At 36.9% G+C, this 12,615-nt stretch overlaps 1 protein-coding gene across 3 annotated transcripts in view; it reads left to right on the top strand.

The window, feature by feature from the left end:
• PGR (progesterone receptor) overlaps positions 1 to 11,175 on the top strand; it is a 110,365-nt gene extending 99,190 nt beyond the window's left edge. For all 3 annotated transcript variants that reach the window (XM_028119624.1, XM_028119623.2, XM_088017415.1), the window contains 2 exons: positions 1,231 to 1,388; positions 11,020 to 11,175. In XM_028119624.1, the coding sequence (XP_027975425.1) occupies positions 1,231 to 1,388; positions 11,020 to 11,175 (314 nt within the window). The remainder of the gene's footprint in view (positions 1 to 1,230; positions 1,389 to 11,019) is intronic.
• The last annotated feature ends 1,440 nt before the right edge of the window (positions 11,176 to 12,615 follow it).

Here is a 12,615-nt window from a genome sequence, read left to right as displayed (position 1 = left end):
GTCCTGGTGATAATTTGCTGAAGAAATCAAGCAGAGCATCTCAAACAAGTGACAACAGAAGGATCTAAAATATTAAGGAAAAAAATTGTAGGTAAAATAGACAATGTAGTAGAAATAAGAGAACTAGCAGTAAGAATAGGAAGTTGTGCCTACAATTTGGCTATCAGAATTAAAGACTAGAGAGATATATTACCAGTTAACATCACATGGGAATAAGATGCATTCCCATTAAAATAAGCAACCAAAAAGGAATATTTGCCATTGTTATTATTTAATATTGTTCTGGAAATCCTAAACCATGCACTGAATCATGAAGCAGAAACAAGAGCTACAACTATTCGGAAGGCAGAAATGAGGATTTTTTAAATACAGTATTGTATACCAAAAAAAACCCCACAAAAGATAATCAATCAAAACTATTTGAATTGAAAATAGAAATTAAAAGAAATTAGTAAAAATAGAGTAGTATAATGAAGTGGTTGGATATAAGAGAAGTATTGAAATATCAATAGCTTTCTCTCATGAGCAGGAGGAATTAGGAAATTTCATGAAGCAATATTAAAATTACAACAAAGATAAATTATCCATGAATAATCTCAATGACAAATACTTCAGATTTATATGAAGACAAACTTGACAGAGAGATCCAAGTATTTGTTAAAATATTTTTTCTTTGGGGCACCTGAGTGGCTCAGTCGTTAAGCATCTACCTTCGGCTCAAGTCATGATCTTTGGGTCCTGGGATGAACCCCTCATCAGGCTCCTTGCTCAGCAGGAAGCCTGCTTCTCCCTCTCCCACTCCCCTTGCTTGTGTTCCCTTTCTCGCTGTGTCTTTTTTTGTCAAATAAATAAATAAAATCTTTAAAAAAATAAAAAAAATACTTTTTCTTTAAAAAAGACCCAACTTACATATAATTGTAAACTAAATCCATTCCTGAGACAGGAATATAGAATGACAGGTGCTCTTTTGAGCAAATGCTAAGTTAAACGAATACTCCATTGATACAGCTCTAAAATAGGTAAGCTAAAATGTTCCTTAGTTTATCTAGTTGTTCTTATATGCTTCAAGAGAACTATAAGTTTATGTGACCTAAAACTATCAATAACACTCTTTCCTATTTAAGATGTTCATATCTAGAATTCCATATCAAAAGAGATCTTTATAGAAATTTTTATTATTAACTGCTGCTGTCATCTTTTTAAACATAACTGCCAGTTATATTCTTACAGTTCCTTTGGAAGGACTAAGAAGTCAAAATCAGTTTGAAGAGATGAGATCAAGCTACATTAGAGAACTCATCAAGGCAATTGGTTTGAGGCAAAAAGGAGTTGTCTCTAGCTCACAGCGTTTCTACCAACTTACAAAACTTCTTGATAACTTGCATGATGTAAGTATTTTGTTTTCTAGGATATCAGTGATTATTTTCTGAATTTCTATAACTTTTAAATATTAAATCTACATTTTACCTTATATGGTTTCTTCAAACTCATATTTGTACTTATGTTTTAAAACAGTATTTGCATCACACTGCTCAGCACTTATATTGTGCTTTTTTACATTTTCAATGTAGATCACCCCAATATCCTTTACTAGTATTTGTATAATTTGAAAGTAATTTAATGGTTTATAGGAATTGTGATAACATTTTCCTGAGTAATGTTCTAAAATATTTTGCCCTAAGTTAGAAAAGATTTTATATATACAGGAAAAGCAAAGGTTTGGGTGTGAAAAATAAGACTCATATCATTTTGGATGGAATTATAAGATAACAACAGTGCTAATGGACAATTTGGCAATCTACTCACTAGGTCAAATTTGAGAAACAGATAGGCAAGGATTCTTAGCCATATAGGTAAAGCCTCTATAATGAAATGCAGAAATCAAATACTCAGAAAAAAAGGAATGAAGGAAAAAGCACCAGAACAGAGAAGAGAAAAAAAGATTTAAAAAAATTAAGATATTCAGAGAAAAAAGAATGATATTGCATCCATGAAACAAAAATAGAAAACATTTGGAAAGGTACATTTAGAAAGAAAATACTTGGGGGGCGGAGCAAGATGGCGGAGGAGTAGGAGACCTAGATTTCGTCTGGTCTCAGGAATTCAGGTGAATAGGGATCAAACCATTCTGAACACCTACGAACTCAACAGGAGATCAAAGAAGAGAGTAGCAACAACTCTCTGAACAGAGAAGCGACCACTTACTGGAAGGTAGGATGTGCGGAGAAGTGAATCCGAGGCGATATTCGGGAGGATAGACGGCGGGGGAGGGGCCTCCGTCGGCCGCTTCTGGCAAGTGAATAGAGTCGCGGAGCACAAAATCGGAACTGTTAGAAGTCGGCTCCGCTGAGGGACGTCGCTGCAGTGGCCAAGCGGGGGGTGGAACCCTCATGGGACAGTGTGGTCTCAGGACCCTCGGGGTCACAGAAAGACCTGGGGAGCCTGAGTGTGGCAGAGCTCCCAGGTATCGGAGCAGGGAAGCCAGCTGTAGAGACGGAGCCGAGGCGTGGGCTCTCAGCTTGGGGTTGCCATAAACTGTGATCCGCGGCCCAGTCGGGCCACTGCTCCTCCAGCAGGGACCCAACAGGCGGCAGATCCGGGGAGACTCCCCTTCATTCCTGGGGAGGAGCGGCGCGGGAACGCACCGCAGGGATCTGCTGGGTTTGGAGACTCCACACGGGGTTGGGTGCCAGAGATAGAAACGCTCGGTCACAGGCCGGGTGAGCATGGAGAGCGGCCGGAGACCGGGGAGACGGGAGTGACTGCTTTTCTCTGTGGGCGCACTGAGGAGCGGGGCCCCTAGTTCTCAGCTCCTCCGGGTGGAGATTGGGAGGCCACCATTTTTGCCCTGGTCCTCCAAGGCTGTACGGAGAGCTTGCAGGGAACAAAAGCTCCTGAGATCAAACCCGAGCAGCTTGCTTAGCCCGGACCGACAAGGGCGGAGCAATTCAGCCTCCGGCAAAGACATTTGGAAACCACGGCAACAGGCCCCTCCCCCAGAATATCAGCCCGAACAGCCAGCAAGCCAAGACCAACTTTACCGATCAAGGAGAACGGGAGAACTCCAGTGCTAGGGGAATACTGCACATAGAATTCATGGCTTTTTTTTACCATGATTCATTAGTTCATCAAAGTTAATTTTTGTTAACTGTTTTTTTTTTCTTTTCTTTTTCCCTTCTTCAACCAACAACTTATCAATCTCTTTTTTAAAAAAAAAATCTTTTTATTTTTCATTTTTAGAGTCATATTTTATCCCTTCATAGTAGTTACCCTTATTTTTGGCATATATATATAAGTTGTTCCCTCTTTAAAATTTTGAGATACAGTTACTTCTAACAGATCAAAATATACCCTAAATCACTAGTGTATGGCTCTGTTCTAGTCTCCTGCCTGATCACATTCTCTCCCCCTTTTTTTTAATCTTCTTTCTTTCTTCAAACAACTTATCTTATCAAGTCCTTTTATAAATTCTTTTATAATTTTCATATTTACAGTCACTTCTACCCCTTCATTGTATCAACCCTTATTTTGTACATATATGTCTTTCTTCCTTTAAAATTTTAGGAGGCACTTTTTTCTAACAGACCAAAATACGCCCAAAATCTAGTGTGTGACACTGATCTATGCACTAGCCTGATCATATTTGATCACATTCTGCTTTTTCTGTATTGTTCTGTTTTTATCTTTTTTCTTCTTTTTTTTTTCTCTTTCTTTTTTCTTTCCCTTTCTTTTCCCCTGGTTTCAGGTCTTTTCTGATTTGTATACAGTATATTTGCTGGGGGCGTGGTAAACCTGTTAGCATTTCGTTCTCTCATTCATCTATTCTCCTCTGGACAAAATGACAAGACGAAAAAAATCACCTCAGTAAAAAGAACAAGAGGTAGTACCCTCAGACAGGGACCTACTCAATATGGACATTAGTACGATGTCGGACCTAGAATTCAGAATCATGACTTTAAAGATACTAGCTGGGCTTGAAAAAAGCGTGGAAGTTATTAGAGAAACCCTTTCTGGAGAAATAAAAGAACTAAAATCTAACCAAGTCGAAATCAAAAAGGCTATTGATGAGGTGTAATCAAAAATGGGGGCACTAACTGCTAGGATAAATGAGGCAGAAGAGAGAATCAGTGATATAGAAGACCAAATGATGAAAAATAAAGAGGCTGAGAAAAAGAGAGAGAAACAACTACAGGATCACGAGGGCAGAATTTGAGAGATAAGTGATACAATAAGACGAAACAACATTAGAGTAATTGGGATCCCAGAAGAAGAAGAAAGAGAGAGAGGGGCAGAAGGTATATTGGAGCAAATAATAGCAGAGAACTTCCCTAATGTGAGGAAGGAAACAGGCATCAAAATCCAGGAGGCACAGAGAACCCCTCCCAAAATCAATAATAATAGGTCAACACCCCGACATCTAATAGTAAAACTTACAAGTCTCAGAGACAAAGAGAAAATCCTGAAAGCAGCTCGGGAGAAGAGATTTGTAACCTACAATGGTAAAAATATTAGATTGGCAAGAGACCTATCCACAGAGACCTGGCAGGCCAGAAAAGACTGGCAAGATATCTTCAGAGCACTAAACGAGAAAAATATGCAGCCAAGAATACTATATCCAGCTAGGCTGTCATTGAAAATTGAAGGAGAGAAAAAAAGCTTTCAGAACAAACAAAAACTAAAGGAATTTGCAAACACGAAACCAGCCCTCCAAGAAATATTGAAAGGGGTCCTCTAAGCAAAGAGAGAGCCTAAAGCAGCAAAGATCAGAAAGGAACACAGACAACATACAGTAACAGTCACCTTACAGGCAATACAATAGCACTAAATTCCTACCTTTCAATAGTTACCCTGAATGTAAATGCGCTAAATGCCCCAATCAAAAGACACAGGCTATCAGATTGGATTAAAAAACAAGACCCATCAATATGCTGTCTGCAAGAGACTCATTTTAGACCCAAAGACACCCCCAGATTGAAAGTGAGGGGGTGGAAAACCATTTACCATGCTAATGGACACCAAAAAAAGCTGGGGTGGCAATCCTTATATCAGACAAACTAGATTTTAAAACAAAGACTGTAATAAGAGATGAGGAAGGACACTATATCCTACTTAAAGGGTCTATCCAACAAGAAGATCTAACAATTGTAAATATCTATGCCCCGAACATGGGAGCAGCCAATTATATAAGGCAATTAATAACAAAAGCAAAGAAACACATTGACAACAATACAATAATAGTGGGGGACTTTAACACCCCTCTGACTGAATGGACAGATCATCTAAGCAAAAGATCAACAAGGAAATAAAGACTTTAAATGACACACTGGACCAAATGGACTTCACAGATATATTCAGAACATTCCATCCCAAAGCAACGGAATACACATTCTTCTCTAGTGCCCATGGAACATTCTCCAGAATTGATCACATCCTAGGTCACACATCAGGTCTCAAACGGTACCAAAAGATTGGGATCATTCCCTGCATATTTTCAGACCACAATGCTCTGAAACTAGAACTCAATCACAAGAGGAAAGGCAGAAAGAACTCAAATACATGGAGGCTAAAGAGCATTCTACTAAAGAATGAATGGGTCAACCAGGAAATTAAAGAAGAATTAAAAAAATTCATGGAAACCAATGAAAATGAAAACACAACTGTCCAAAATCTTTGAGATACAGCAAAGGCAGTCCTAAGAGGAAAGTATATAGCAATACAAGCCTTCTTCAAGAAACAAGAAAGGTCTCAAATACACAACCTAACTCCACACCTAAAGGAGCTGGAGAAAGAACAGCAAATAAAGCCTAAACCCAGCAGGAAAAGAGAAATAATAAAGATCAGAGCAGAAATCAATGAAATAGAAACCAAAAGAACAGTAGAACAGATCAACGAAAATAGGAGCTGATTCTTTGAAAGAATTAACAAGATTGATAAACCCCTGGCCAGACTGATCAAAAAGAAAAGAGAAATTACCCAAATCAACAAAATCATGAATGAAAGAGGAGAGATCACAACCAACACCAAAGAAATACAAACAATTTAAAGAACATATTATGAGCAATTCTATGCCAGCAAATTAGATAACCTGGAAGAAATGGGTGCATTCCTAGAGATGTATCAACTACCAAAACTGAACCAGGAAGAAATAGAAAACCTGAACAGACCTATAACCACTAAGGAAATTGAAGCAGTCATCAAAAATCTCCCAAGAAACAAAAGCCCAGGGCCAGATGGCTTCCCAGGGGAATTCTATCAGACATTTAAAGAAGAATTAATACCTATTCTCCTGAAACTGTTCCAAAAAATAGAAATGGAAGGAAAACTTCCAAATTCATTTTATGAGGCCACAATTACCTTGATCCCAAAACCAGACAAAGACCCCATCAAAAAGGAGAATTACAGACCAATATCCTTGATGAACATGGATGCAAAAATTCTCACCAAAATACTAGCCAATAGGATCCAACAGTACATTAAAAGGATTATTCACCACGACCAAGTGTGATTTATCCCTGGGCTGCAAGGCTGGTTCAACATCCACAAATCAATCAACGTGATACAATACATTAACAAAAGAAAGAACAAGAAACACATGATCCTCTCAATAGATGCAGAAAAAGCATTTGACAAAGTACAGCATCCTTTCTTGATCAAAACTCTTCAGAGTATAGGGATAGAGGGTACATACCTGAATATCATAAAAGCCATCTAAGAAACACCTACAGCGAATATCATTCTCAATGGGGAGAAGCTGAGAGCTTTTCCCCTAAGGTCAGGAACGCTCAGGGATGTCCACTCTCACCACTGCTATTCAACATAGTATTGAAAGTCCTAGACACAGCAATCAGACAACAAAAAGAAATCAAAGGCATCCAAATCGGCAAAGAGGAAGTCAAACTCTCACTCTTTGCAGATGATATGATACTGTATGTGGAAAACCCAAAAGACTCCACCCCAAAACTGCTAGAATTCATACAGGAATTCAGTTAAGTAGCAGGATATAAAATCAATGCACAGAAATCAGTGGCATTCCTATACACCAACAACAAGACAGAAGAGAGACAAATCAAGGAATCGATCCCATTCACAATCGCACCCAAAACCATAAGATACCTAGGAATAAATTTAACCAAAGAGGCAAAGGATCTGTACTCAGAAAACTATAAAATACTCAGGAAAGAAATTGAAGAAGACACAAAGAAATGGAAAAACGTTTCATGCTCATGGATTGGGAGAACCAACATTGTGAAGATGTCAATGCTACCTAGAGCAATCTACACATTCAATGCAATCCCCATCAAAATACCATCCACTTTTTTCAAAGAAATGGAACAAAGAATCCTAAAATTTGTATGGAACCAGAAGAGACCCCGAATAGCCAGAGGAATATTGAAAAAGAAAAGCAAAGCTGGCGGCATCACAATTTCGGACTTCCAGCTCTATTACAAAGGTGTCATCATCAAGACAGTATGGTACTGGAACAAAAACAGACACATAGATCAATGGAACAGAATAGAGAGCCCAGAAATGGACCCTCAACTCTATGGTCAACTAATCTTTGACAAAGCAGGAAAGAATGTCCAATGGAAAAAAGACAGTCTCTTCAACAAATGGTGTTGGGAAAATTGGACAGCCACATGCAGAAGAATGAAACTGGACCATTTCCTTACACCACACACAAAAATAGACTCCAAATGGTTGAAAGACCTAAACGTGAGACAGGAGTCCATCCAAATCCTAAAGGAGAACACAGGTAGCAACCTCTTCGACCTCAGCCGCAGCAACTTCTTCCTAGAAACATCACCAAAGGCACGGGAAGCCAGGGCAAAAATGAACTATTGGGATTTCATCAAGATAAAAAGCTTTTGCACAGCAAAAGAAACAGTCCACAAAACCAAAAGACAACCGACAGAATGGGAGAAAATATTTGCAAATGACATATCAGATAAAGGGCTAGTATCCAAAATCTATAAAGAACTTATCAAACTCAACACCCAAAGAACAAATAATCCAATCAAGAAATGGGCAGACGACATGAACAGACATTTTTCCAAAGAAGACATCCAAATGGCCAACAGGCACATGAAAAAGTGCTCAACATCGCTCGGCATCAGGGAAATCTAAATCAAAACCTCAATGAGATACCACCTCACACCTGTCAGAATGGCTAAAATTAACAAGTCAGGGAACGACAGATGTTGGCGGGGATGTGGAGAAAGGGGAACCCTCCTACACTGTTGGTGGGAATGCAAGCTGGTGCAACCCCTCTGGAAAACAGTATGGAGGTTCCTCAAACAGTTGAAATTAGAGCTACCATTCGATCCAGCAATTGCACCACTGGGTATTTACCCCAAAGATACAAATGTAGGGACCCGAAGGGGTACATGCACCCCAATGTTTATAGTAGCAATGTCCACAATATCCAAACTGTGGAAAGAACCAAGATGTCCATCGACAGATGAATGGATAAAGAAGAGGTGGTATATATACACAATGGAATATTATGCAGCCATCAAAAGGAATGAGATCTTGCCATTTGCAATGACGTGGATGGAACTGGAGGGTGTTATGCTTAGTGAAATAAGTCAATCAGAGAAAGACATGTATCATATGACCTCACTGATATGAGGAATTCTTAATCTCAGGAAACAAACTGAGTGTTACTGGAGTGGTTGGGGATGGGAGGGATGGGGTGGCTGGGTGATAGACATTGGTGAGCGTATGTGCTACGGTGAGCGCTGTGAATTATGCAAGACGGTTGAATCACAGATCTGTACTTCTGAAACAAATTACGGAACATATTTTAAGAAAAAAGAAAAAGAAGAAGATAGCAGGAGAGGAAGAATGAAGGCGAGCAAGTCAGAGGGGGGAGATGAACCAGGAGAGATGATGGACTCTGAAAAAGAAACTGAGGGTTCTAGAGGGGAGGTGGGTAGGGGGATGGCTTAGCCTGGTGATGGGTATTAAAGAGGGCACATTCTGCATGGAGCACTGGGTGTTATGAACAAACAATGAATCATGGAACACTACACCAAAACAAATGATGTAATATATAGTGATTAACATAACAATAAAAAAATTAAAAAAACGAAAGAAAGAAAATACTTTTGGATAATTAAATATAGAAAAACAGAAATTTAAAATTTAATAGAAGGGCTGAAATATAAAACTCAGAAAAAATCTCCTAATCCAAGGAGGTTCATTTCGCAATTAAAAGGAATTTCTAAAAGAACAGGGAAAATCAAGGAGAGGAAATTATATAAAAAAATCATAAAATAAAAGTTGCTGGATCAGAAGTATTTTAATTTTTTGACTGTAAAGGCCCGTTGTACAGGCACAGCACAATTGAACAAAGACCCATTATTGTAGAATTTTTGAGCGCCAGAAATAAAGAGACTATCCTAGGGCGCCTGGGTGGCTCAGATGGTTAAGCGTCTGCCTTCGGCTCAGGTCATGATCCCAGAGTCCTGGGATCGAGTCCCGCATCGGGCTCCCTGCTCAGTTGGGAGCCTGCTTCTCGCTCTGCTTCTCTCTCTCTCTCTCTCTCTCTCTCTGTCTCTTATGAATAAATAAATAAAATCTTTAAAAAAATAAAGAGATTATCCTAAAATATACCAATGAGAAAAGAAACAAGTTACATAAAAATGATCAGGATTCAAAATGATATTGGACTGCTTAAGAACAATACTGGAACCCAGAAAACAATGGAGCAATGGCTCCAGAATTTTGGAGAAAAGGAAAATCTTCAAAGAATTTTATACCCATCCAAACCGTCAAACAAATATGATGGTACCTTAAAAAGTATTTTCAGATGTCTAAGGTCTCAGAGAGCTTACCTCAAATACAACCTTTGTCAAGAACATCTACAGAATGTTTTAACAGTAAAACACTGGACTAAGCCAATGAAGTAGAATATCCAACCCAGGAGAGATGCAAAGGGATGTTCTAGCACATTAACTGTGCTGGACAATCATTACTCTAGATTGAAGCAGTAATGCACAGGGTTTCAGAATACTAGTACCAGGGAAAAAAGATGGAACGGAGGGATTACCAGTATGTATGAACATATTGAGGTGAGTTTTTACAATTGTGTCAAAGAATTTGACTATGGTTTTGTGATAAATATAAAGGAAACAAAGCAAAACAGAAACACAAGGTGATTAGCTCTAGCAAAGTAAAAATAAGTCCTATATGAAAGGAAATTTAATCCAGCAGGAAACAATAAAAATCTTTATAATTGCTGGATATTGATTTAGTAAAAAATTGATATAGCTATATAGAGAATGAGAAGAGAAAAGTGTGCATATTTGGGAGGGGTGTCTAGTATTAAAGAGAGCTGAAACCTCATTTTCCATAATAGAAACTAAATCAATAATATCAAATTTGAAAAACAAAATTTATTAGAAATACAGAGATAAATATTTAAAGATATGGGCTAAAGAAGTTGAAAATGGTTGCATCTGGGCAACTAGAATAAGGATGGGAAGAACTCTATTAGAAAACTGCTGAATTTTATTGTTGCTGCTGGGTTCTATTTGACTTTTAAAATTATTTACATGAATTATTTGACAAAAATTAAAATTAGATTAAAATGAATTATGTTGGGTTATTTGTGTTGACAGAGGAAGACTCAATATATTGTTATGTGAAAAAGTCAGTCTATTAACAAAATAGACTTTATTAAATAATGGCATTTTTGGAATTATATATGCCTTATGTGTATTGTGTATAAACCTGGGTATGTTTGTATACATGTATTAAAAGAAAAAAGAAAGACACCAAAATGTTCATATCAGTTATCCTGTGGGATTATGAATGACTTTCATTTCTTTAAGTCTGTACTATCAGAATGTTTCATTGTATGTAATATTTTACATATTATTCTAGAGAGTGAAGGGAGTTATTTTGGTAAGAAAACATCTTGATGGGTATTTATATTGTTAGAAAAAGAAGCTGTCGTGTTTTATTATATGAATATTATATTTTTACATGTTTTTTATCCATTTGTGAAACCAACAGCTTGTCAAACAGCTTCATCTGTACTGCTTGAATACATTTATCCAGTCCCGGGCTCTGAGTGTTGAATTTCCAGAAATGATGTCTGAAGTTATTGCTGCACAGTTACCCAAGATCTTGGCAGGGATGGTGAAACCTCTGCTCTTTCATAAAAAGTGAATGCCATTTTTATCTTTAAAAATTAAATTTTGTGATATGTCTGTTTTTGTTTTGGTCAGGATTATGAGGTCTCGGGTTTTTACAATGTTCTTCTCAAAGCCTTACATTTATAACATATATTGTGTAAATTTCAGAGAAAATTGTGAAGTTATTGTTTTCCTTTATAAAGCATAATTAGAATTTTAAGGTGTTTCTGTGTACCTATATATTCTTTAACAGTTTAGAAGATTGAAAAGTACTAAAATTGATTGCCAAAGTAAACTTAATTTTGTCCATACTATTTCCTACCATTTAGGTGAAAATTTTTAACTTTTGCATCGAATGAATCTTCTACTTTAGAGGAAAAAAATCTTACATGTAAAAATAAAAAGTAATTATATATGTTCCTTCTAGGTACCTCCCTTTGTCTCCTTGAATATATTTACAAAAATGAGTCTTTAAAATGGTATGCAAAATTTTGTCTAAATGAGTGTATATACATTTTTTGTGAGGAGAAAATTCATAACCTTCATCAGATTTTCCAAAGGGTTTTTAATGCAAAAAATACAGAGAAAAAGAGTTTAAAATCCCTGAAATAAATTGAGGGTGTGATATTAGGAAAAACAGCTCATATATTGACTATTTCCCAAATTAGAAACACAAATCTCTAAGGAAGTTATTAAGGAGAGCCATATCATTATGACAACAGTATTAGGGGTTTTGTAGTTTTTTACTAACCTTTTTTGGGACTTGTCCTTTAATAAGGTATTGTGAATCCAAATAAGAATCCAGAAGAGTCTGTGGCTTAATGGCACTCCTTACCATCTGGGGCAGGTGGAAAATCACTTAACCTTACTGATTTTCAATTTCCTCACCTTTACTACTGTTATATTTCCTGCAAAATGTTCCTTTTGGTCAGAGCTTCTTATTCACTTCTTAATCAAAAAAGAAAGGGAGGGAGGGAGGGAAGGAGGGTGAGGCAGGAAGGAAGGGAAGAGAAAATAAGAAATATTATTCTCTTTCTTTACTTAGTGGGGGATAATGACAAATCAGAGGTTGAATGTTTTTGAGTGTCTTGGATCCAATTCTAAGGGAGATATTTCAAGAAATACTAGATACTGTCTTAAAATAATACAACCAATTACAATAACTAGAAAGCACAATTCACACTGTTATATGAACTGAAAATATTGCATTAGAAGATGGACAAGAGTTCTTTTCTGAGATGAGTCACTGGAGATCCATTTATTTTTAAAAAATCTATATATCTGTATATATAAATACAGATATATAAAAAATGACAGGAAAAACTAAGTCCATACCACTGACAAAATTCAATCAAAAATAATCACTGTTTTCTATATAAAGTAATTTATACCATTTAAGGCATATATCATATTTTTGTCTTTATTTATTATATATAAGTAAATATATAGAATATTTTTAACAGCTCAGAGTAAC

The sequence above is a fragment of the Eumetopias jubatus genome, unplaced genomic scaffold (assembly GCF_037043125.1).
Source record: "Eumetopias jubatus isolate StellerSeaLion01/CBP00866 unplaced genomic scaffold, mEumJub1_p1.0 scaffold_13, whole genome shotgun sequence".
NCBI lineage: Eukaryota > Metazoa > Chordata > Mammalia > Carnivora > Otariidae > Eumetopias > Eumetopias jubatus.
The sequence above is the reverse complement of the archived record's forward strand: the minus strand, read 5'-3'. Positions and strand labels throughout refer to the sequence as shown.